General features: G+C 43.5%; 1 protein-coding gene across 3 annotated transcripts; it reads left to right on the plus strand.

The window, feature by feature from the left end:
* Positions 1-614: 614 nt before the first annotated feature.
* On the plus strand, positions 615-26,564 carry MXD1 (MAX dimerization protein 1). 3 transcript variants are annotated; one of them, XM_054727850.1, is made up of 7 exons: positions 615-900; positions 1,606-1,705; positions 7,084-7,113; positions 19,683-19,797; positions 21,588-21,747; positions 21,994-22,228; positions 26,271-26,564. In XM_054727850.1, the coding sequence occupies exons 1-6, from the start codon at positions 828-830 to the stop codon at positions 22,179-22,181; spliced, it is 666 nt and encodes a 221-aa protein (XP_054583825.1). In that variant the 5' UTR covers positions 615-827; the 3' UTR covers positions 22,182-22,228; positions 26,271-26,564. The 3 variants fall into 3 exon arrangements, with proteins under 3 accessions (XP_054583825.1, XP_054583824.1, XP_054583823.1); XM_054727849.1 differs by lacking the exon at positions 26,271-26,564 and adding an exon at positions 23,068-24,456; XM_054727848.1 differs by lacking the exon at positions 26,271-26,564 and having other exon boundaries at positions 21,994-24,456.
* Positions 26,565-26,577: the final 13 nt, after the last annotated feature.

The raw sequence follows: 26,577 nt of genomic DNA on the forward strand, positions 1-26,577 counted from the left end.
GGCGAGGCGTGATGCCAGCCTCATACCCCAGGGAACTTTTCCCCTGGGGCAGGTCCTGGCAACAGGTCCTAGGGGAGCAGGGAGGGGCCGGGTGGAGCCGAGCTCCGCGACGGCCGGTGAATCAGCGCCGTCGGGCGCCGGGTCGCCCTCCCCGGCGATGCCAGCGCCGGGGCGGAGAAGCGGGGGCCGCTGACTACCAGCCACTCAGGGATCGCCCGGCGGGGGAAGGGTGACGTCATTGTAGCTGGGAGGTTTCGGGCGCCCGCCAATGGGAGGCAGGCGAAGTGGCTTGCTTTCTGTAGCTCTTGGCCAATACTAACAAAGCGACGGGGGGCCCGGTTGTCGGTGTAGAACCAATGGAGAGCTGGGAAGGAGCACGAGGCGGAGTTGCGAATCCCGTCACCAATTGGAAAGAGGGGGTGGAGCCTGGGCCTTGTCAAGCATGACCAACCAGCGAAAGGAGCGGAGCCTAGGGGGCGTGGTGTTAATACTCTCCCCCAATCGAGCAAAGCCAAAGGCGGGGCAGTCCTTGGGGTGCCCAATGAGGGACGCAGGCGAAGCGGGCCTGTCAAGAGAGGGGACTGGGGGCGGGGGGATGGTGAGTCGGGGATAAACACTCCGCGGCGGGGGCGGCTGCTGCTCTTCTTCGGGTTCTGTCACGGTGTCGGCGGTGCCCAGCTCACCGGCCCCCTCCCCCTTCCGGCCAGCGTGGTCGCCGAAGAGGCTCTCTGAGCCCTGCTCTGCCGGGTCCACAGCGGGTCGCGGGTGTTCGGCGGCGAGCCCGCGGCAGTGGGGGTTGGTCCCGTGGCTCCGGCCCCCGGTGCAGAATGGCGACGGCGGTTCGGATGAACATCCAGATGCTGCTGGAGGCGGCTGACTACCTGGAGCGGCGGGAGAGAGGTGCACGGGGACGGGAAGGGTCGGACCCCAACAGGGGCCGGGGGCTCTGAAGGTCCCCGCTGCGGGTCCGGGCGCCCGGCCGCTCCGGGGGTAGTTGGAGGCGCGGAGAGCGCGGCCGCGAGCGCTCCTAACCCCTCCGGCTCTCCCTACGCGCGGTCGGGAGGGAGGACGCCCGCTGCCCCCCCAGGCAATGAGTGGGGGTAGGAAGGGGGCCGCTGCACCCCGGGGTCCCGAGTGTCGCACCCTCCCCACCCCGTCGCGGGTGGGGTGCCGGGGGGGGCCCCCTCGCCCAGGCCCTTGGTCTACCTCATCGGGTTCTTCCCAGCTGGCCCGTCTCGGCTGGAGGAGCAGCGCCTCCCCTGTCCTCCCACCCCCCGCGCCCGGCGTTTGCCCCGCACCTTCGCCTGCGGCCGGTCCCACTTAACACACCTGCTGGACGTTGCCGGTGGGGAGCCCGGGCTCCATGCGCTTAGCGACTTGATGGGTCTTTCTCAACAATGAGCAGCTGGAATGCTCCGAACTGAGGGCATTCACACAATTTTAAAAACAATCATTGTTCTAAGAATTCCACCTGGCTGCGTTTAATTATTTCCACTATATTCTTTCAGTGAAATATAGGTAACATTTTAAAAGGAAATACTGTGGAGAAGAGAGAGTATTGAATGTTCCAGGCTCATTCATTAACTGGATCCTCCGGTTTTCTAGAAGCTGAACATGGTTATGCCTCCATGTTACCGTACAATAACAAGGACAGAGATGCCTTAAAACGGAGGAACAAATCTAAGAAGAACAACAGCAGTAGCAGGTAATTTGGTAAATATTTCTCTTTCCCTTTTAGGTTATACAGCAGATAACACAACCTGCAGAAGGGAAGTTACCTGTTGTGCTTATAACCCAGTAAATTAAGTGGCGATCATGATTCTGTGATGCACACATGGTCTTAAGCCATTGGAGGAAGCAGCCCTCTGTTTGGGGGGAGGGAACTGAAAAGAGAAATGGACATCATCCACTTCTTTCACTTTTCATGATGAAAAATTTATAAACATGTTAAAGTATCTGACTTGGCATGGGTGGTAGGATTTCATATTTGACATGTAAATTAAATACAGTGGCTTGTCTGATAATCTAGTTTGTCATATCTATTTATAATGGCAAAGAGGAATGAGTGAGGTTAAAATCTGCCTTTTAGTGACGAGGAACATATAACATCAAAATATTAATATGCCACAACCCATTTATATTAATTAGCCTTATTACAGTTCTTAAAATATGTGACTCTCACTAGGAAGCATTTGATTAGTGGTCAGTGAAATCCCATGTTAAAGCCCTGAACATAGTTCCTGGCACATAGGAATACTCTGTTAATGCTGTTGTCCTTTTTCCCCTCCTTGCTCTTAAAATATTTTAGCTAGGAAATCTCTTTTATTAGATCCATTCAACTATACCTTTCATTCCAGTAAATTAAAACCATTGACATTTTCATGGCTGATTTAGAATCCTTATCCCTTTCCCATCCTCATGAATAACTCCCTGAAAGTAGCTGTATTTGGTTAGCCTCTGTGGTATAATACAGACCCCTGAAAACCAGAGGTTCCTACTTAAACCTAACTCATTTGTTCTTGCCGTCTCCTCTGTCCTTGATTCAGCCCATTGTCCTTAGTGTTGGTAGAACCACAGGATGTGAGCAGACACAGGTGCTGAGCTCTCGACTAGGAAGGCACTCTGTGAAGCACAAGCCTGGTAATTGATGACCTGGTGGTCTTTTGTTTTCCCTCCTCCTTTAGCATTACCTGGAAGTGGTAGCTAATAGATCTGTGCATGGGTACTACCTGGGTCTTTAATAAGGATGCTAATACTTACTTGGATTATACAAGGCTATAGAACAATTTAGCTATGTTGCATTTTGTCACAGTGTTCATTTTTAAAGTTTTGTTTGTAAGAACGTGGAAGCCTTTTGGGTTATATTTCTGGAAAAGTGTAGTTCATTTATTCTTGTCTACTCATGAGGTGAGAGGAATTGTCCATATTTATAGTCAAGGCTAGTCCTTAGCAATTAATTTTTTCCCAAGTTTCACAGGAAAGTTGTCAGGGGATGCTCAGGGATGGGGAGAGGAAAAGAAGAGGAAGTTGACGAAGAGACGTGGCTTGGTCCCGGAAGGTGATTAGGAAAGAAAAATAATGATAGTTGAGAATTTCAAGCCAAGAAACAGCCTTTCTCTTCTCTTTAATATGAAGCATTATTCCTGGGCGGGGAAATGGCTGAAGCTCCTGATTTTTTGAAAAGCTCTATTCTCTTCAAGGATGTGGTTTGCTTTCCAAGGTTAGAAATAGGCTCTCACGGTTGTCCATATTCTTGACTAGTCGTGAATTAGTGCAATACCTTCAGTGATGCAAGGATCTCTTGAGAGACCATGATTAAACCTGGAGAAGACGCCAAGCAATCTTATGAAGCAGGAGCAAGTTGTTGTATTTAAATGTAATCATTTCCTTCCTGACCTGAGCAGAGAGCCATCCCCCCCCACCCCCCCAGAGAATGCAGTTTGATCCCTTGATTTGAATTAGACTTATAGCCAAAGCTCTGTATCGTTGGGGTTTTGAACTGAAGGGCTGTGGAGAGATTGCTGCTGGTTTACATAACCATTGGGTAACAGTTTATTCTTGTTAATTCGGGCTGAAACGCTGTGCTCTTTGTTTGTAGAGCTGGGGTGGGGGGAGTACTTCTCCTTGGACAATAAAAAATGAGATTTAGCCACATATCAAATTTCTTGGGAACTGAAAATGCAGATCTGAAGTGTTTCTAATTGCTTGTTTTTTAAAAACAACAAAAAAAAAACAAATAAAATTGTGAATATTGATTGTTTTGGAATCATCCAGAGAACTACTGGAATACAGGGAGATGGAATCTTTTTTAATTTTTTTTCCCTTTCCTTCTGGTTTTTGAAATAAGTTACTAAAAATGTAGAATTGAAATCCAGACTTTTTAAAAGTATGTTAAATTGGTAAAGCAGACTTTGGCACTCATTTGAAAGAGGAAGTCCAGGACTTGCCACCCAGTTCTTTTATGAGGCGGTGGCTATGTAGCTGACCTGACATGGGGAGTCTTTGAACCAAGGACTTTTCTCATTCTCAAATACTATGTAGTTTGGCTTAGTTATCTTTCTATTAGAATATATTTTTAAATGGTGACATTGGGCCTTCAATGATTACAGATTTATCAAATCTTCAGTAATCACATGGAAAATCATTGTGATACAAAGTATCTGTCTCTTATAATGCTGTAATTAAAAATATTAATGTTGACCCATCAACAGAGTTGGAGGCAATCTCTGAACTGATTATTTCTTAAAAGGTCTGCTTTTTATTAAAAACAAACTCAGTTTCAGTAAACCAAATGCACTTCAATAATGCCCGAGCCATTAGGTATAAGTCCCCTTGTAAACATCACTATGTGTCCAACACCCCTAAGAATCAAATAAGATCTTTAGTTTCCAAAATTCTGTTCAAAGTTTGGAAGGAGTTGTGCTTCCTATGGAATCTATTAAAAAGTCTGTCCTGAGGATTCAGAATTTTTAAATATGTATCTTCAAAGAATCCAGAAATGGTTGGTGAGAGTGCCCCGTGTGCTGCTATTTTCTCTGATAGGAGACCATGTTCTTTTCAAATATCCCCCCTCCTCCTCCACCACCTTCCAAGAATGGCACTTGAGGATGGTGCTTGTCTGCGGTTAAACAGGGAAATCTTTGCCAGTTGTGGTCATATACTTCCATCCATTTAAAAAATCTGTCAGACTTTGAACTTGTTATTCCCTGTTAAAACTAAAATGTCACGTGATTTTAAGCCAAAGGTTTGCACTGTAAGCCAGATTCTTGTTAACTGTGATGTCCTGCTGGCCATTGCAGAAATAAACCTTCAGAAAAATGTAACTGAAGAATACAGAGGGATAACCAAGGGACTCAACCTAAAGCTTTTAAGTTAACCAGTCTTAAAGTTCACACATCCTTTATCGAGAAAACAAATTTTCTAAAACTGAACGTGCTATCATTATTTTCTAGTTTTTTCCTCGTGGAAGAGAAGTTTAAGTGCCAGATTAGAAATGTCCCATTTCAAGACTATACACGCACACACACACACACACACACACATACACACACACACACACACACACATACACACCACACGCGCGCACCACACACACATATACACACGCCTCCCCACACCATACACACCACATACACACACATACCACATACACACCACACACACACCTCCCCACACCACACACACCACATACACACACACACACGCCTCCCCACACCACACACACACCCACACACACACCCACACACACACACACACACACACCTCCCCACACCACACACACATACACACCACACGCGCGCACCACACACATACACACACGCCTCCCCACACCATACACACCACATGCACACACATACCACATACACACCACACACACACCTCCCCACACCACACACACCACATACACACACACACGCCTCCCCACACCACACACACACACCACATACACACCACACGTGCGTGCCACACACACCACACACACATACACACGCCTCCCCACACCACACACACACCACATACACATACCTACCACATACACACCACACACACCTCCCCACAACACACACACATACCACACACACACACACATACCACACGCACGCACACACCTCCCCACACCACACACATACCACATACACACCACACACACACACCACCCCTAGTCTCTGGTGTGAACAAATTTGATGCTCACCCCATGTAAATGGGGGGCTGAAAATTCATGGAAGTAGTGGTCCTCCATGATTACTCTGAGAATTTATCTCCTAAGCACAGTAAGGTTCTAATTATGGCCCCACAGAATTTCATGACTTGAACCAGGGCATAATCTCCTGAAGTGGTTAGATTCTAGAGAGCTTCCATAAGAAAGGTCAGGATCCAGTGCCTTTGTAACCCTGGGGAGTTCCTCGGGTTTATTTATAACCAATCAGGGAGGAACTGTGTGAGCAGGACACTGAAGTGACCACTTGACTGACTGCTTGTGACTCTTGTGAAACCTGTCCATAAATTTTTAGACCAGACCTTACGTTCAAGGTCAGCTATAAATACACTAATAATATGATTTCACATCCACCACAGCTTTCACCCAGGGCTCTCTAATCACTTTTACAGTTGCTACCTCATTGATCCATGCTCGTTCAGTAGATAATTAGCAATACTTTTTATTCCCATTTTACGGAGGGGTTAACAAGGACAGAATGGTAAAAAGTCTTATTTCTCCCACAGTGCCAGTCAATGGCAAAGCTTTAACCAGTCTATCGTCTTTATGTTGAGATGAGTTTTGGAAGCCCCTTCCTAAAATCATTTCATAGCTATTCAATACTAGCTCCTTCCAGGAGGTTGTATATGATAAAATAGTTACTTCAGGGATTACAAAGATTGAGGGAAGAGGGGTGATTTTTACCCATTTAAAACTGAATCCTGTAGTCAAACAGCTTAGCATAAAATTTTGGTGAATACTACCTCTAGAAAAACTCCAGGGCCGGAGTGGGGGTGCCACCTCCACTGTTGTGCCCTCAGCCTAAAGTGAGCTTGTGGAAGGATATAAGCCAAATTCACATCACACTGTGCAGCTGTTTTTGTCTTTGTATAAATAGACTTCTTTTCTTTCCTTTCTTAAAATGGATTACCTTCCCACTAGAACAGTGGTCGGCAAACTCATTAGTCAAAAGAGCCAAATATCAACAGTACAACGATTGAAATTTCTTTTGAGAGCCAAATTTTTTAAACTTAAACTTCTTCTAATGCCACTTCTTCAAAATAGACTCTCCCAGGCCATGGTATTTTGTGGAAGAGCCACATTCAAGGGGCCAAAGAGCCACATGTGGCTCACGAGCCGAAGTTTGCCGACCACAGCTCTAGGGAATGCATGCCTCCTGGTTTTTCACTTCTTGAACTCTGCTTTAGATATTTACATTTATCTGACCCCCAAAGGGACTGATTACTTTAGTAGAACCCACTGAGTTATTCTCCCTTTTTCTGTCTTCTATCTACTTTGGAGAGAAATTAAAATATTTGTTGGTGTTGAAGTAGTCCTTTAAGAAAAAAATAATAATCTTACCCTTTTCTTATTGTTCCCTCTTTCAGATCAACTCACAATGAAATGGAGAAGAATCGGTGAGTTGGGGATGTGGGGGGTGGAATGGGGGGAGTTGTGATGCATTTTCTATTCATTAAATTAGGAATTGTTTGCTCTTCTTAACTCCTCCTACAAGTAGGACCTGATTTAAGAGTTCACTCTGGGCCCTCTAAGCAGCACTGCCCAGAAATCACTTAGGTAGATGAAGGGCTTGCTAGTTCTAAAGACCACACCCCACCCTCACCCTGCAGCCTCCTGAGGAATGCTTTTCCGTGTGACTATTCCACAGGCTAGAGCATTTTAGGTCCTGGGCCAGGGGTCCTCAAACTTTTTAAAAGGGGGGCCAGTTCACTGTCCCTCAGACCTTTGGAGGGCTGGACTATAGTTTAAAAAAAAACTATGAACAAATTCCTATGCACACTGCACATATCTTATTTTGAAGTAAAAAAACAAGACGGCAGAAACACCCGCATGTGGCCCGCAGGCTGTAGTTTGAGGACGCCTGTCCTAGGCAGTGTTTCCCAAATGGTGTTTTTTTTAAATTACATGCTACTGAATATAACTGACAGAGCTGTTTTAAATCATGCACACACAGAGAGATATATATAATACTAGTGTATATATATATATACATACACACATGAATGTGTGTCGTTATAATATACTTGTGAACAGAGATTCTCAGAATTCGGGCAGATAGATGCAGAGCAGAAATTGGATTAGTGACGCGTAGAGGAGCTGCCGCCTTCCCTGGGCTCCATCTTGCCACAGGCCTCAGGTCCTCTCACCTGGATTGCCTTGTGCTGCGCATTTACATCTTTATTTTCCACCGCAAGTGTGCCCATCCTTCAAGGACACAGCCTGGTGGCTCTCAACTCTGGTTGCACATTAGAATCACTTGCAGAGCTTTTATATTTTAATGTTTTAGTAATTATTTTTAATGTTAAATACATTATACTTATACATTTGGGAGGAAGAGAACAAATTGTTATCTCTGCTAATTTTATAAAGTAACTTTTTATTACAGAATTTTTCAAATTTACAAAAATAGAGCAAATAATGTAATCAACTCATATGTACCCATCACCCAGCTTCAAGAGTTATCAACATTTTGCCAATCTTGTATAACTAAAACCACCCTCTTCATGGGATATTTTAAAGCAAATCTTCTATCTCTAGTAGACTTTTTACAAAAAAAACACACACACATAACCACTTGCTTTTACTATGCAGAAAAATCATAATTCTTTGTGGAACTTAAAAAAAACAAACCCAGGCCTCACCCCTAGCAATTCTGATTTAATCGGTTTGGGTTGAGACTACACTAGCTGTTGTTTTTAAAGCTCCCAGGTGATTTTCATGTCCATTCGGGGCTAAGATCACCGAACCAGCCTCATTCTAGTTGCAGAGCTCCCTTCAGTTTGAAATACAGGCTCCGATCCAAACTGACTGGCTTTCTGTGCCCTGCATGAACAAGAAGATGACGTACCATGTCATGCATACCCTCTTTGATGAGGGAGCCTGACTGTGAAAGTCAGGAACTGGGTGACATGTTTCGTCAATGAAAGGGCAGACCAGACCCTTACTAGGAAGGCAAATCTTGGAACAGGGCCAACACTTAGTATTATCCCATTATGTAATTGTGTGTGTGTGTGAGAGGGGGGGGGGCGGGGGGTGGAGATGGATAGCGAGTGTGTTGCTGGACACATGTTTCTCCCCATCTCTTCTTCCCTTTTCATTTCTCTCTTGTGACTGGCCATGCTTTAAGTCAGAGCTTTTTGAAGTCTGAGCTTCCTTTATGCTTTAGGGGTTTATATATCATGAACTGGAAACTCAAAAGTGTCTCTTCTGAAGGTGGAAAGGGAGCCTAGCTTTTGTTTTCCATCTTTAGATTCTCTCCCATCTTCCTGCCTTTGGAGTGAACTGGGTAAATTGGGAGTTTTTCTTCTGAAAATTTTTCTAGTGTTCCTTCTCCCCTCTAACATCTTACTTAGACATTTATTTTAATTATTGAAATTTCATCCCTCCACATAAGGGCTCTTAGGCTTACTTACTACAGCTTTGTGCCTTGCACCTCTGCAGGAATGCCACCAGAATGTCACTGTCACCATTTATTATAGTAGTTCAAAGATGTTTGTTTTCTACCTACAGTGGCCTAAGAACTTGTGCTCGGCACTGGTGTTAAATGAGTTCATACTGGGGTATTAAATCAGCATGGTCCCCACCTTAGAGACATGTAGATTGTCCGTGAGAAAGACGCAGAGAGTTCCAGGTAATATGCTGAGTGCTGAAATCAAGGTATGCACAAGTGGCTGTGGAGGCAAAAGTTCTAGAAAACTGGAGTTGAAGTCACCGCTGGGCAGGCTGCTTCTGTATGACTAGTCAACTTCTGTTCGTTGAAGGGTTACTTATCTAGTTTCCTTATTGTCCTTTCATTTTTGGAATTTGGTCTTTTAAGGTCTTGATAATTCTTCCTGTAGCCTAGAGCCTGTGAACAGAAGAGAAGGAAGTAAGGACTCAAATTTACGTAATTTAGCCAGGCATTGGTTGCTGCAGTCCAGGGAGGAGATTAAAGCTGTCGGGCACTTCTCCCTTATTGGTGTGGTTGCTTAAGATTTTAGGGTTTTGAGGTCAGTTGAACAACTGCTCTCATAGCCTCCCTGGTTTTAGTAACTGGATGCCATAAAAGAGCACTGCTTTGCTAAATGCTACTACACGTGAGCCATTTTTTACCTTAACATCACCATTACAAAGACTGGCATAGCTCTCAAAAAAAAAAAAAAAAAAAAAAAAGAGGTAGCAATTTAGAAAAAAACAACTTCTATCTGGGATTTTTCCCCTCTTTGACTCTTTCCTGTGGCACTTTAGAGATTCTGAATAATTGGTGTTCATCAGGACTCCACTCTGAGGAGACTATTCAGTGTACTACTTAAATAACCCTGGCATTGGTGTGGAGAGAAAAGAAAAGACCTAGGATGGTGGAGGCAGTTGGTATTCTCCCTTCAGTGGACTCGGTGCCGTGACCACCAAAGACGCTGTGTGTTAGGTGCTGGGACCCGGAGCCCAGTGCAGACCCACCTGCTCGCGGGGCGGAGGCTCAGTTAGCGTCACTGTGATGCGCGGCCCAGGCTTCTCTGCACTTTAACTAACTTTGTGGGTCTGCCTCCAGGGAAACACCCTGGGTGAGTACATGGTGTGTTTCTTTTTTCAAAAACTAATCCTGTAGAAGTTTCTGAGAAATATGGAAAAATCATACTGAAAATTAAATCATCCATGAATCAAGCAGCCAGAGGAAACCAAGGGACCTTTGAAATGTATCTTTCCAAATGGTTTTGGAAAATAACTTTAAAAATCTAGTTTAGTGTAGCAAATTTGAAAATTCAGAAAAGCACAGAGAATAGTAAAAAAAAAATCGCCTGTAATAGACCTTGCAGCAGTAACAACTGCTAACATTCCTGCTAAGTTATATATTTATCTAGACTTTTGTGCATACTTTTAAAAATTAACATCAGATCATATAGTAAATAATTTGAATCTTCTTTTTAAGTTACAGTATGAACATTTTCCAGTGTTGTTAAATCTCCTTTCCTAACATTACGTTTAGTGAATGCCCAGTATAGCATCATATGAATGTGCCATAATTCATATAACCAATCACCTATTTTAGGTTCTTCCCAGTATTTTGCTAATGTAAGCAATGCTTCCTTAATTTACCTTGTAGATAAATCTCTGTCCAACATCATAATTATTTCCTTAGGGTAAAGTTATAATTGTGGAATTAATGGTATACAAGTTGATATGGGTTTTGATGTTGACTGCTGGATTGCCCACCAACCAGGTTATGGCTAAGTCTTCCCATGCCAGTCTACATTGTTTTAATCACTGAGGTTTTATCGTGCACTTCAGGATCTGGTAAAGCAAATCTCTATTCTCCTCCCCTTCTTTTTTTATTTAACCATGTTCTTAGCTATTTTCATCAGTTTGTTTTTCCTGATGATTTTATAATCAGTCCATCAATTCCTCATCCCCTAAATTCTTCTGGGATTTTCAAAATAAAAACTAAATAATTCCAATATGAATTAACCTTAAAATGTTCTTATTTATATATTAGATGTTTCCATGTAGATCTTGCACATTTTTTGTAAAAGGTATTCCTGGTTTACATATTTTTTTTTATTGCTGTTGGTTTCCCATTGTAATTACTCATTGATTTTTATTGGAAAAAGAAAATATTTTAATCTTTCGTTATTATATTCTCTTTACTGATGGTAATTCTGCTGTTTCCTTCTCTTCACTGGAAATTCTTCTGGTTTGAATACCTTTCAGTAAGCCCTTAGCAAATGGAGACTGAGGGAATGCATAGAAGCTGCAGCCAGTGTCAGGAGTCAGGTGCTAGAATGGACTCTTTTTTTATTTTCAAAAAGAAGGCTCTAGCATCTCCTTTAGTAGCAGACACTGGTTTTTCTGGAATGGTGCATGTGCAGGCCTTGCTGGAATTAGGCAGCTGGTCTAGAGAGATTACCTCTGCCAGAGTTCTGAACCCCATGACGAAGATTTTTGTGTGTGCTCCGCGGGGAGGACTCTGCAGCCTGATGTAAGCTGTTATTTTCGTTTTGTCAAACAGTATTTCAGGGGCATCTGGTCTGGCATGTGAAACATTTCAGTCAGGTCTTTTCTAGCAGGATATTCTAATTCATTGCAGGTCCCTGTAGTTGTTACTTTCCAGTTTTGGCTTTTCAAATAGCTAAGCTCCTTCAATCAAAGGGAGAGAGGACTGACTTTTGCTTGGGGTCTGAGTTGTGGTATGCATTGCACCACTCTTACTGCTCCTGAACTCCCTCAAGTACATTCAGATCTCACTGTAGGGTGTTGTAACACATCCACATTGCTTTGTTGCCACATGAGGCTAAGGGCACGACCTGGTTATTACACAGGAAGTATATAGGTATCAGTGTGCAGTATTGGATGGTGTGGAGGAGCACTCCGATTTGTATCACTAGAATCCATCTTTCCTCTTGGGTCAGTGGTATCTGCCCTTGGAAGAACTTGGAGAAGAGATATATGCTGGTTATTCAATCAACTTCCAATCCCCTACCTGGAACATTGGGGCATTCCCTGACTTTTTGTCATAGGCATTAATAGTCAAAAGTGTGATATAGAGCAAGCAGGTACTAGTTATTTTATATATATATATTAATTGGGCTCTAGAAAGGAAATATTAATGAGGCATACTTATGTATTTCATACTTTTTAAAAAATTTATTGATTTTTTACAGAGAGGAAGGGAGAGGGACAGAGAGCTAGAAACATCGATGAGAAACATTGATCCTGCACACCTCCTACTGGGGATGTGCCCGCAACCAAGGTACATGCCCTTGACCGGAATCAAACCTGGGACCCTTCAGTCCGAAGGCCGACGCTGTATCCACTGAGCCAAACCGGTTAGGGCTGTATTTCATACTTTTAATAGAGAAGTGATTTTATAACTTAAATGTAGCCACCAATTCATTTATGCATTCACTGTTCACTGAGTGCCATGTTCCTGTACAGCTAAGCATATATAACTACCTTTGTAATTTTTTACAAAGATTACTATCACAATTCTGAAAAATCTCCAAGACCTTCCAAAGTTTTAATTAAGATGGTAATAATGAAGCGTTTGGCAATATTTTTATAAAGGGATCATTTTAGAAAAAGGAAGAAAGTCCTTTTTTTCCCTCAAAGCATGACTGGTAGCCTTCATCGGGATTTTTGTTTAACCCAGTAACGTTTTGTTCTAAAACCAAACTCTGGAGAAGGTTAGGCCCTATCATCACTTTTAGGGAGTAATTTTTGACCCCTTAAGATTTGTTTCTTCTTACTTCATACTAAATAACCTCTTTTTCTTACTATATACCTATATCTGAAATTATTTTTATTCCTCTCCAATTATCCTTTATGATTTATAAGGCTATTTAATTGGCTAACTCTGTGTCCACACAAAGGTAGGAGATAAAATGGTGAAACCTTGGCGTTAAGTAGACTTGTTTATATAACTCTTCTTCTTCTTCTTTGGTTAATAATCTTAGGCCCAACTTGAATGAAAACTAGTACTCAGTGTATCATGTTTGTTAAGTAAGGCTTTCTTCAAAGAGAAGGGATATGAATTACCGAAGATATCAGATTCTACTCTTAGGTCAATATCTGCAGACACATTGTCATTTCTATTTAATATAAATTAGAAGACTTGGTCTCTTCCATTATTTGGTAACAAAAGAAACAGAACAGTTGGATACATAGGAGGTCTGTAGCATGTGAATAAAGGAATGTGATCTATTTGGGAAAAAAAAAGCTTACAATAAGCTATAAAAGCTTAAAAACCTTTATGGAGAAGTTAAGTCAAACAAGATATGATTGAGAAAAATGAAGAAATATGTTTGGTAGAGGGCAAGGCGGTCCATTCTGGAACTTTCGGTGGGAGCTGATATTGGTCATGGTCTGAAGGTCGCTCAGATAAATGATCCTGCAATAATGTGTTTACATGTTTGACCACTCCAACTAGATTTTAAGTACCTCCAAGGCAGGGACTTGGTCTTACTCAACATTACACCCTGCGCCTAGGAAGGTAGCAGTGCACAGACTACTGTCCTTTGAGAAATACGAGTGGAATAAATGCATGAAAGAGCTCAGTGTGTGTTTCAAGGTTCCCACCTATAAACCTACTTACTATCTACCCTCTTCACTCACTGGCTTCCATGTTGTTTGCTCTGCCCTGATCTTATAATTCTTGTTTGTATCATTTTCACTGTACTGTGAAAACCTGAGGGAGAGAGCTCAGTCACACCTTCAATAAAGAAGACTAATCCCTGATGACAATGCCTCCCTCACAACAGAGAAGCACGCACATACACACGGAACTGACCTGATACCATTCCCAGTCTCTAGATCCACGTGAAGAGCTTTAGGGTTGACATAGCAAATTCAGGAGCACTCTCTGCAGATTGCACCATCTACCTAGATTCTTACTCCTTTTGTTGAATCTGTCCCCCAGCTTACCAAACCTGCTGGCCTGAGGTACACATGGACAGAGTCAAGGAAGCTAGAGTGTGGAGGCAGAAATAAAAAGAGCAGCATTGCCCTGGCCGGTTTGGCTCAGTGGATAGAGCGTCGGCCTGCGGACTGGGAGGTCCTGGGTTCGATTCCTGTCAAGGGCATGTACCTTGGTTGCGGGCAAATCCCCAGTGGGGGGTGTGCAGGAGGCAGCTGATTGATGTTTCTCTCTCATCGATGTTTCTAGCTCTCCCTTCCTCTCTGTAAAAAATCAATAAAATATATTATTTTTTTAAAAAAAAGCAGCGTTGAGGGTCGTCTAAGAGCACGCTGGTCAGCCTGGTGCCTTCTGCCTGTGCCAGAGCTCTGGGATGACTGCCTCGGCAGCCCAGCCTCCTCATTAGTGACTTTCCACTTGCTTGTTTATTTTCTCAGATTCATGGCTGACAATAGTTAAGGAAAACTAGCAACAGAACTGCATGACATCCAGATGCATTTTATATTTAAATCTTTAATATATTTGAAATCTATTTTTATGTTAATCTCCCCACTTCCCTGCCATTTTCTGACTAATCCATTTCCCCCTCCCCCAAGGATTTGCAGTGCTATTCCCACTAAACGCTAAATTCATATCTATCCTTGGGTCTGTTCCTGGGAATTTTTTGTTCTGTTCACTTGATTTGTCTGTCTAGTCCTGTATTAGTATATACTGTTTTTAATTATTGAAGCTTTATAATACAATTCAGTATCTAGTACAGCACATTTCCTCCTCATTCTTCTTTTTCAAAAGATTTGGCAGTCTCTCACACATTTATTCTTCTAGATGAAGTTTAAACTAATTTCCCAGTTTTATAAAGAATACTGTTGGAATTTTTTTCTTGGAATTATGTTAAATTTGTAGATAAACTTGGTAAGACTGACATTTTTACTTTGAGGATTCATATCTGGGAATTTGATGTGTTTTTTTTTCATTTATTTAAATTTTCTTACGTCTCTCAGCAAAGTTTGGTCGTTTTCTTCCCAGAGATCCTTCCCAGACTGTTTTAAGTTTGTTCTGGAACATGCTTTTGTGCATAGGTGTTTTAGGGTCTCTGGATTTGGAAACACATGTAGAGATGTGCTTGAAGTTCCAGGATCGGCACTTTGCCCGTCTTTACTCTCCTGGGGCCCTCGCAGTGGAGGTGTAAGAGGGAGGCCAGGCATTTGGGAAGGGCCCTCTGCCTGAGTCCCTCTTTCCCCTCCTCTACATGATGTGGGTGGCCTGAAGGAATCTTTTCCTTTTGCATGCGATAGCTTTATAAACTCCTTGCTAATTTTATGATGTAAAACAAAGGTGCTTTTAGCATAAGCAAGATCTGTGTTTCCACAGAAAATGGGTAAGATTTTCCGTCTTTTAATGGCAAAAGAGATCTATTTTCTTTAAGGATGAGTATAGTGGTTGGATTTTATCAGATAGCCTCTATCTACCTAGTGAGACACGGAGTTCCCTACTGATTTTAAAGGAATATTACAGAGTTATAGTTATGTGTTTGCTCCCATAATTACTCTTCTACAGAGGAAGCGAGGATTGAAGGAATAACTGCTACTGTATATGGAGCATATGTCAGACCTGGCCCGGGGACTTCCTACCTTGTCTCAGTTAATACTCACATGGCCCTCAGGTGGGCATTGTCACCCTTCTGCGGAGGAAATGAAGGGTCTATGGAGTAAAGAAACTCGCTCAAGGTCACACAGAGAGGAAGGGGCAAAGTCAGGGTCCCAAAACTTTACTCTTAATCACTATACTAATATTTGGTTGTATAGAGATTGACAGATTCAGTTTTTAAAGTAATTAAAAACAAAATAAATAAAATTTGAGATATTAAAAACTTACTGACAAGAAGCTATAGTTTATATCTAATTTAGTTATAGGCCACACTTTATTCCGAGTGTTACTGATTATAGCTCAGATCAAAGATTGGTGTCTTTATGCTACTATAGACCAAAGGTGTATCCGCCCATTCAGAATAACTAAAGCAGTATTTCTGAAGAGTCGGCAGGTGAAGTTGTCAAAGTTCACGACCTAGGCACAGAGCAGTTGGCTCATCGCAAAAAGAAGAGGCAGTCTGGGGCCGACGGGAGCCCGGGTTTGGCAAAACCCTCTTCTCCTGGGGGTGGGGAGTGGGGAGGCAGCGCTTGGCAGCAGAAGGCGGGACTGTCTGAAGATGTGAGGGGAGGAGATACACGGAGGAGTCACGGCGAGGTGTCTAGTGGCTTCCTGTTGAGGATATGTGGCAAAACCCCTGCCAGTTCCCCAAAGGGGAGTTGGACCTGGTTCAGAATTGGTCACCGGGCCCCTCCTACAAAACCAGAGCCCTGGGCAGGAGGCTAGTCAGGACTGGGGAGAGCGGAGACAAGTGCTTGTTCTGCTGGCTTTGGATCTGGGAGCTCCGTGGGTGCTGCAGTCCAGGTCCCAGGGTGGAGGGTGTCTGTGTGTCTGTCTGTGGCTCAGAGTGGAGGACCCTCAGGGGGAGTTGTTACAGAGATGTCTGTATTTTTTTATCTGGTTGAGGAATTGAATTTCACTGCTCTGTGATGGAACTGAGCCTGCCAGGCACCAACCAGGGGTGTGTCTGCAGGCAGGTGGCAGGTGGGCAGGGCGGCCCTCAGGCTGGAGCAGTGAGGCGCTGGGAAAGTGCCAGAAAGCACTTCTGTCCTGTTTTCATAGAACGAGACCAGAAGACACCCAGTGAACACGTACTACCCTCAGCTCAAATTAGTTAAGTTGCGTATTTCTAGTTTCACAACTGGGAGTGTTCTTTGGAAACCCACATTTGAGTAGTGAAAATAGTTTCTGGGCTAGACTCGCTGTGTAACTGGAATGACGGTGCATGGAAAGATGACTTTATTATATTTTTATCAGTAGACAAACTTCCTAAAAATTTACATACTCATCTGTAGATAAACCTACATCATAAAGACTAATGTGACTCTGTTCTGAATCATGCAGTCTTTGCAAATAACAAGCCAACTGAAAAATGTCCAACTCTTTTTAATTTCTGAGCTCTTTTTCCTTTTCGACAATTAGTCTATAAACTTTGTAGTAAGAAATAAGTTGGGTAACTGTAAGTATACTTTCTTATGGTGTTTCTAGTAACATGATCGATTTTCCCTGCTCTTTTTGAAGATTATTATTATCCACAGTGAACAAGTACATTTTACACACCCCAGTTCCAAGAAGGAACAGACCTCTAATGTGAGTCTTTGCTTGTGACCATCACCAATGGACAAGTTTTCAGAGCAAGTGGAAGTCTTATAATATAGTTAGGCATTTGTCCCATTAAATCTTCCTGGCTCAGGAATGAGAGCTGTTCTCCTCAGGCTTATTAAGGCTCAGCGGGCCCTCGGAGAATGTAGGACAGCTCCTTTAAGATCCGGACGAGGAAGGAGGCTCAGAAGGCTGTCGAGTGCACCCCTGGTTAGATCTGCCTTGGGGTATCACCTGAAGTCTTGGTATGAAGGGTGTGAACTGACTTCCTTGCACATTGACCAATCATAGAGCTTTCTGATGCAGTTTTCTTCTTTTGGTCTGCATTCCCAAGTTTCATTAATACAGTAACATTTTTAAGAAGGAGAAAAAGGGCAAACTAAGCTTTGTTTTCTTCAAGTTCAGCTGAGAGGAGGCTCCCAGGCTCCTAGGAGCTCTGCTCAGATCACTGTGTGTAGGTAACGGCCCTGTGTCTAAAACCCCAGATCCTGAGCACTGCTGAAGGGCAAAGATATAGGAGAAATGGACTCCACTCGAGGAGCTTCAAGTCAAGTTGACTAGATGGCATGATCCATTCAGCAAACCTTTATTGAGCCTGTGGGAGGGGGAGGCACTGTGGCAACACAGCAGTGATGAAGCTGCAGCCCCCACTTCCTACGGAGTTTGCAGTGAATGGTTAAGGAACAAAGCCAGACAGTAAACCCAGTGAACAGAATGAACAAATAAGTACTCAGAAGACGGCATCTCCATGGGCCGGAAGGCCTGTGCAGGCTTTAGGAGGTGGGAGGCTGAAACAAAAACCCTGAATCTTGGCCGTGTTCGTAGACTCTGCCATGTTCTAGAACAGGGCTGGGGAACCTTTTTCCTGCCCAGGGTCATTTGTTTATAACATCATTAAGAATTAGCCTGCTGTATTTGGTCAAACGTTTAATTAACTCACCCCTACTGCCTTGGCAGGGCCAGACCCAATGATTTTGCGAGCTGGCCGTTCCTCACCTCTGTTCTAGAATAACACCCAATCCAAGATTTCAATGAAGTATTAATTTCCAAAAATTCAGGAACTTTTGTGCTTCTGGCCAGTCTCTGACGAAAGGCCCTCTCTTCAGTGTGTTGATGTGGCTTCTGCCTCATCCAGCCTCTCTCCTCTTCCGCTCTGTCCCATGGCTCCATTCCGCCACTCTCCCAGGGGTACCCGTGGTTCTCTCCAGCTGTTCAACATGCTTGTTCATGTAGTAGTCCTAGTGGTACTTTTTCATTGTTTAAAAAAAATATATTTAACTTTTGAATAGCAGTAGTTTACATGGTTGAAAAACCAAAAACTATAACACATTCAGTGAAAATTTATCCCCTTTCCTCGTCCCAGTCTGACTATTCCGACTTCTCTCTGCCCAACTACTGTTACTAGTTTTTTATGTATCATTCTAGATTTTATGTCCATACAAGAAAGCACAAATAGCCAAAACCGGTTTGGCTCAGTGGATAGAGCGTCGGCCTGCGGACTGAAAGGTCCCAGGTTCGATTCCGGTCAAGGGCATGTACCTTGGTTGCGGGCACATCCCCAGTAGGGGGTGTGCAAGAGGCAGCTGATTGATGATTCTCTCTCATTGATGTTTCTAACTCTCTATCCCTCTCTCTTCCTCTGTAAAAAAATCAATAAAATATATTTTTTTAAAAATTTAAAAAAAGCACAAATAGTTTTTCCATTTTTACCAAAGATAGCATGTTATATGCAGTTTACTTTTCTTCACTTAATATACCTGAGAGTTCTTTCCTAATAGCACATACTCTCTTTTCATAGCTGCATAGTACTCCACTACATGGGTGTACCCTAATTAATTTATTCCCTATGGTAATTTGGGTTGTTTCTATCTTTGCTATTTCAGATAAAACTAATGAATAATATGTTGTTCACATGTAGGAATAATGTCTACAGCAGTGCTATAATTATAGTGATTTACTGGTCCTGAATGGGTAAAGATAAGTATGGTTTAAAAGGATTATCTCTTGGCATGTCATTATTTTCTGAATTTGGATATTCTCTATTCAGAAACCTGGAGATAACCTGATAAATAAGCCTGATGAACATTAGATATTAGTCTCTATTTCAACACAGGTATCTTAAATAGATTTAACTGTAGAAAACCCTGGATTTTGTTTCTCCTCGGTGTTTTCACCAGCGTTGTCTGGTTTCAAAAGATGTAAATTGGGCAAGAGGTCATTGGTGGTCTTCGCCATCACTGGGCAACTTCAGACTCTTCCGGAATCTGTCCTTGAGGCGCACCATGGGCCTGCCATGAAATTCTGAAATGCTGCTGTGATCTTGTTTTATAGACGGGCCCATCTTCGCTTGTGCCTAGAGAAGTTGAAGGGGCTGGTGCCACTCGGGCCTGAATCAAATCGACACACTACGTTGAGTTTATTAACAAAAGCCAAATTGCACATAAAGGTAAGTGTATCCTTGAGATGCCTGTTTCTTTGCCTGAGCAGTAAGGGTTTGTTACGAGGACAGCAAATGTACCTCTGCAGGACCTCTGAGCTCTTCCTTCCCGCCTTTTGGATGAATCACAGGCACCCCACACAGGTCCAGACCCATCTGAGTGTTTCTCACCCCTAGGCACCAGAACTTAAGTGGTCCATCCAACTGCCCATCGAATTATACAAGCCAGAAACTCAGGGCCATCCTTGTTAGCTCTTGCTTTTTAGCCATATATCTAAGTTGTCTCCAAGACCTGAATATTTCACAGCCTGTCTCCTTCCCTTTTCACCCATCATCTACTGTAATAAATCCCGCAGAGCCTTCCTCTGAGCTGATCTCTCTGCTTCCCAAGAACAATCCTTCCTGAGCTCATGTTCTGTCACCCTGTTTAGAATTCTTCTGTGGTTCAGGACAACTCTGCCACCAGGCCTGCCCCTCACCTGTGTGCAGCATCACCCTTTGTGCCCCAGCCCTCTTTCAGTCCCTAGCACTTGTCATGTTCTCAGACCACAGGGCCTTTGTACATGCTGTTCCCTCTTTCTTTACCTACTTAACTTCTTGTCATTCTTCCTATCTCAGCACAGATACCACTAGCTCAGGGAAACCTTCCCTGACCTGGTTACCTTCTTCTGTGACAGGTGGTCCTATTACTGGGTGATTCTCTCTCAGCACTTGGTCATAGTTGGCATCCTGCAGTGGTTTGTGTGACTATTTGGTTGTCTCCATCCTTAGAATATAGACTTCTCAGGGAGGGGACCAGGTCTCTGTAGTCACCTTGTGTCCCCAAGACTTCTGAGAGGGCTGGCACAGAGGTAGCCTTAGTACGGGGCTGGGATAGCAAAGGGGGAGTGAGTTCTCTTCAGGCTCTTGAGACCCACAGCCCAAATCACCGTGCAGCATGTTTTTATAGTCCTGACTAGAGGCTCAGTGCATGAATTCGTGCATGGGTGGGGTGTGGCTGGCTCCGCCCCCTGGTTGAACTCCGGTCAAACTACCGGTTGAGGGGACAATTTGCATATTACCCTTTTATTATATAGGATTGGAAAATGTCGCTTTAATTATTGTCAGTAGCCTACATTAATGACAATTTGGGGGGGGTGAGGGGAGAAGAATCTCTGTTTAGAGCAAAACAATCACAATTAAACAATCTTCTTAATTATCTGAAGAATATGAGAAGCTAGAGGACAGATTTGTAAAAACAAGTGGTCTACGGAAATGTGTTTTCAAAGCTCTTATGTTGGACAATTTGAAATCAGGACTTCAAAAGGGACTATTATTTCCTGCCAACAAACAGAAGTTAATTGAGATCTGGCATGATGCAAAAAGCGCTTATGTAATTGGGCCATGCACTTGAATAAACACACATCTAAACAGAAGTCTGTTTGCTAAGCTCCCACCACATGCCCTGCTCTAGTTCGCAGATTAGGTGTTCAGGGTGTCGCCGCAGGCACGGGAGACCAGGTTGGGGGTTCCTGCCTGCAGTCTTTTCAGTATCAAAATTGAGGGGCACCAGGAGGCTAGTCTCAGAGCTCCCCCCGAGAGTCCCCGTGACAGCACTGATACAGCAGTCAGTGCCAAAGGTGTCGGGCAAAGACAGGAGCCCCAAGCCAGTCAACTCCCTGTCTCTGTGCGAAGCTACTCACGCATAAATGAATGAAATCTGCCAATTTTTTCAGAAGCCACTGCTAGAGAGGAAGATGCAGGGTCATTGTCAATTTTGAAATCTGCCTGTGGGCTCTAACTACCCCTTTGACTTGCAGAAACTTGAAGATTGTGACAGGAAAGCCATTCACCAAATAGACCAGCTTCAGCGAGAGCAGCGGCACCTGAAGAGGCAGCTGGAGAAGCTGGGCATCGAGAGGATACGAATGGACAGCATCGGCTCCACGGTCTCCTCCGAGCGCTCCGACTCAGACAGGGGTGAGCCCCGATCCCTGCATCCTCGCCACCCTCCCCCTCTCCCACTGGCCAGAGGCAGGACAGAGAGGGAACTAAGGATCTGCTTGTGATGTCGGGAAGTTGAGCTGACCTTCAGTAACGAGTCCCTCTCTCCTTTTAGCAGTGAGGCCCCAGTGTCCAAAGAAGGGCTTGCCTGGAGTCGCGTGGGTTTTCAGCCCGAGTTCTCTGAAGGGTGCCTTCACCACTGTCTCTCTTGTCCTCCCACAGAAGAAATCGATGTGGATGTTGAAAGCACAGACTATCTCACGGGCGAGTTGGACTGGAGCAGCAGCAGCGTGAGTGATTCTGACGAGCGGGGAAGCATGCAGAGCCTCGGCAGTGACGAGGGCTACTCCAGCGCCAGCATCAAGAGAAGAAAGCTCCAGGACAATCGCAAGACGTGTCTCGGTCTATAAGAGAGGTCGCTGCGGCCGCCCGAGGGTCTCCTGTCGGATCTGATTAGGTAGTGTACCGGGCCTGCCCACGGTTCCCTTGCACGTCAACTTCCGTGTACCACCTTCACCAAATCAGCTCTGTAGACGTTTGCAAGGAGTGCTTGGGATTGTGGGCTTCTGATTTCATCCACTAGCTTCTTTCTCTCCACAAAAATTCGTCTCTGAGAGACTGTACATTCCAATCAGTTTGAAGCACCCAAGAATTCTTAGACCGAATAAGCGATTTTCACATCTCAGCACTTCCCCCCTCATTTACTGTCCCCACGCAGCCTACCAGACCTTGCTTAACGTTTTCTGGCTTACTGTGTTACTTGCCTAGCAGAAATGTCTGACTGTGTCTTGTGCTTAGGAAATTGAAGGAAATAAGCTTCAAAGTTGAGAGCCTGATCTCAGAACTCCAAAGTCAGCTTTGACAGTGGCATTTAAGAGCACTTCCCCACAGACCTCCCCAGGGAGGAGTCGGGAATACCTCCAGGAAACACCCGCACCCCATGCTCAGTCCCAGAACCCCGTGCGGATGGGCGTCTTTCTCTCTGAAATGGACACCTGGAGAGTATGGCTTTGGGGTTGCACAGCTCATCAAAGTTCCAATATTGTTTGTCCTCACAAACAAGATAGTACAGTCTATTTGTGTGATGTTTTTGGGGCTGCGCTGTGTACTGCTATCCCCAATGCGCACTCTTCTCCAAGTTTGTTATGCTACTTGTCTCTGGAACATTTTTTTTTCCTACCTCAGAGATAAATTAGATCTCCATTTCCCACGTAACACAAAGTGATTATGCCTCTTTCCCCCCCGAATAAGTGACATTTGGTCCAATTCTAATCTATTTTCCTATTTAACTTTCAGCAATAACTGAGCTTTGGCACTAGCTGAGCTAGTGCCCACCATCAGTGAAAAGAAAAGTCCACGTGTCTGCTCTGTGTTGCAGGGGAACAGGAGGGGCTGGTACATGTTACTAGAATCCCTCGTTATTTTTGGACTTACCCGGAACTTCTTCATGAAGGCTTTTGGGTTGATAGTTTAAAAGGCTGATTTTTTCTTCTTGGTTATGATTTCTCCCTTACGTGGTCTCCCACTTTGTAGCATTTTTATTTAAGCTAAAACAGAGCACATGTATATGTACATAAGACACATTAAATCTATAAAGACTATTTATTCATTTTATATAAACTAATGTAATGGAAAATAAATTCTTATGACTTTGTGCTTTTATAGATGTTCTAGAAACTTTGTATGTAGGTATCTACAAATTGGTTCATTCCCCTTAATATTTTTGCATTCATATTTTTGAGGTCTTGATATTTTCAGCCTCTGGCGAATCTTTTCCATTGACTTTAAACCATTTGTAAAATCTGTGACGCTGAAACAGAGTGTATGTCACAAAGTGATGAGAACATTCCTAAAATCCACAGACGCACTGCAACCTAAGGGCTCAACGGCTGAACCAGTATGGGTGCCGCCCGCGCCCCGCTGGCCTGCGCTCTCTAGCACGCCACAGCCTCCCCACTCCACCTCCCCACAACCAAACGTCCACACACACTCTGCACAGCAGCTCATTCTAGACACGAGAGCAGTGTAAACAAAGCAAGATTACTTTTGTGTTTTCTCAATTAATGATTAAAAAAAATTTTAATTGGAAGCTGTGGATTGCTAAATGATCCCAAAGTCATGTATAACTCTCCTGTGTTTATTTTGTTCTGGTTTTTCCTTCATTTCAGCTTTGGGTGGGGGTGGGACAGGTGACACACAGGATTTTTTTATCGTTGGAATCTTTTCCAATTACCAGCTGAAGATTTGCACTGAAATACAACTTGTATGCCTTCTGCATTTTTAAAGCCTGCTTCCTGAGTTTAAGCAGAGTGATAGTGTTCAAAGAGCCAGCTCAGCCTGTAACGTGTTTGAAAAGATATGTCTGCACTTTGAGGTCCCTTTCGAATGCCATTCGCTAGACCTCACAAGCATTTTGTTTAATAGCTATGTTCAAGCGCCTCACAAGTCCACGATGCTGGATGGCATCAAAAACTCAAGACTTTGGGAAAAGCTTGTGGGCTTGCATTGGGGGAGGGAAGGGAACAAAATTTGTGTATTTGTTAATTTAGAAATAAGGCATCTCAGAGATGCCATTATTTTCTGTGTTTTAATTGTTGTGCCTTTGAGTTAAACTGCATTTTTTGTCTTTTGGTTGAAATATGAAATGTACTGTCCCGATATAAAACAGTAATTATTTTACCTTTGCACTGTTTGTCTGGTCCTTTTCAATTTGACTGCCTAGAAATGTGGAACTTGCTAGATTGATAAACTGACACCAGGGTTAGATGTTACTTTCTAAACTCGAGGTAGACAGAATCAGCAAGCTAGAGGGGCCTCTCTGACCAAAACTGTAACCTTCAGGACCAGCAAACTCAGCCCATGGCAGCTAATCCCCTCCCCACACGGCTGATGGGCAGCACGATTTGCCAATCTGTCCTCATTCACTGACCCACCAGCCTGACTGTTAAGAGCTACAGTCCTCTTGGTTGTTTTGAGTTTTTTTTAAGCAAAATGAAAAACCTTTCTGTTAGGGTTGTTGGGGGGAGGGGATGAGCAAAGACATAAACCCCAGCCTTTAAGATTTTGACAATTGTACGTAAATAGATATGTGTATAAATATAGGCACATGCATATTTTTATGTGAAAATTGATTTAAAAAAAAAACTAAAAGGAAATCTCAACTACATTCTTATGGAAACCATTGCAATGCAAATGGGAAAATAGGAGTGTGTCGTCCCGTTTCATTTTGTGCAGTGAGGAAACAGGTGTGTGTGTTTCTAACATCCAGGAAACGTAACTGCCCGTGCCTCTTGGCTAAGGAGGCGGCAGAGCACCCAGGCATTCTGTGTGAGTTTCTGTTGCTGAGCAGGGATGCGAAGCCTTCAAGGTGCTCACAGCGGCTGCTGGCACCTTCCTCTAGTTACTGCTTCAAAGAGCATCACGTTTTTTAACAGGACCTTGATTCTTCTCCCTGTCAACCCAAGACTAAAATAATTTCAGTTTCCATTCAGAATTGAGCACTTAAGTCTAAGCAGGCCCTGACCCTGCAATTGGCCGCGTGTTTTTTGTTTTTTGTGGGGTTTTTTTAAGGTGGGCATTTCCTTTAACCTCTGCTTTTTTAAAAAGAAACAAAGGAACCTTACCTGGGTTCCCAATGGGCCTCTCTTCTTCATCCCTCAGGTGGCCAAGAGCAAATCCTAGGGTTTGGGGAGAAAAAACAAGTGCAAACTAGGTAGGATTGTGATGTTCAAAATGACTAGCAATATTTGGGGGCTTGCTAAGGGATTTTTGTGTGTGTTTTTTCTTGCCTCTCCCCATCCTTTAGAGAGAAAATTTATTTTTGCAAAGAATATACATACACATTATCATTTAGGTTTCTATACCATAAGGTATTGGCAAGAATACCGCTTTCATTGTGCTTTATCATCTATTTCCCCAAGTCTCCGTCCTTGCTTGTTTTCCCAAGTGTTTTTTTGTCTTCCCCTTTTACCTGCCCTGTGTGTTGAGCACCAGGAAGCCAAAGGCTGCAAGGTAATTTCCTGCATGGCAATCTATTATTTTTTCTATGTCTAACTCCTGGATGCAGTATGTTTAGGTAGCTGGCTACTCATGATTTTAAAATTTCTTCTGGGAGAAGATGACCCAAAGGCCCTGTTAGATGAGTTGGTATTTCTCATTCTACTTGATCAGATCTCTTTGTTTTTGAAGATACCTGGGGGTTGTGGGGAGGGCTGCAATATGTGATTGATCATGATTTTTCGTTAATATTACATGGGCGATTTTCTTACATTCTTCTGAAAGAAGAGATAATTGCCTGGCACTGCTACTTAGCTATTTGAATGGCTGAAGAAATCAAGTATCTTTGTCTTCTCGCAAAAACCATAAAATGAGAATTAGTAAGACACCCAATTCTAATGTTGATCCAGGGTTTTTTTTTGATTTCTTATTCTCTCTAGAGGGCTGGGGGGAGGAGGGGGCATTCTTGATTTCACCGAACTTGCCTTCCCCCTTGCCCCTAGACGTGGTGCTCTGAAATGTTGCTGTGAACCATCCGTGTTGGGGGCCACCTTCCTCACGATAAACACAGTCTGAACAGGGAGCAGAGGACAGTATGCAATTCTGTTTCCAGATGTTTCTTTATGTAAATACGACGCCAATGTAAATCCTGTGTCAAGACATAGAGAATGGTGCTTTTTACTACAGTTAGCACATGCGTTTTTAGAAGGACTACATGTTTTAGAGAATCTTTGCTGTGTATATGTAAACGTCTGTATTGTTCAACCATTAACAAATAATAAATTATTTCATTATTAAAGAAATCTGGGT

This window comes from Eptesicus fuscus, chromosome 16 (assembly GCF_027574615.1).
Source record: "Eptesicus fuscus isolate TK198812 chromosome 16, DD_ASM_mEF_20220401, whole genome shotgun sequence".
Taxonomy (NCBI): Eukaryota; Metazoa; Chordata; class Mammalia; order Chiroptera; family Vespertilionidae; genus Eptesicus; species Eptesicus fuscus.

Excerpts from the sequence above, each read along its gene's own strand:
- MXD1 (XM_054727850.1), top strand. The coding sequence starts at position 828 with ATGGCGACGGCGGTTCGGATGAACATCCAGATGCTGCTGGAGGCGGCT. Across the intron at positions 1,706-7,083 it reads AAGAACAACAGCAGTAGCAG|ATCAACTCACAATGAAATGG; the intron begins GTAATTTGGTAA and ends TCCCTCTTTCAG. Across the intron at positions 7,114-19,682 it reads AATGAAATGGAGAAGAATCG|ACGGGCCCATCTTCGCTTGT; the intron begins GTGAGTTGGGGA and ends CTTGTTTTATAG.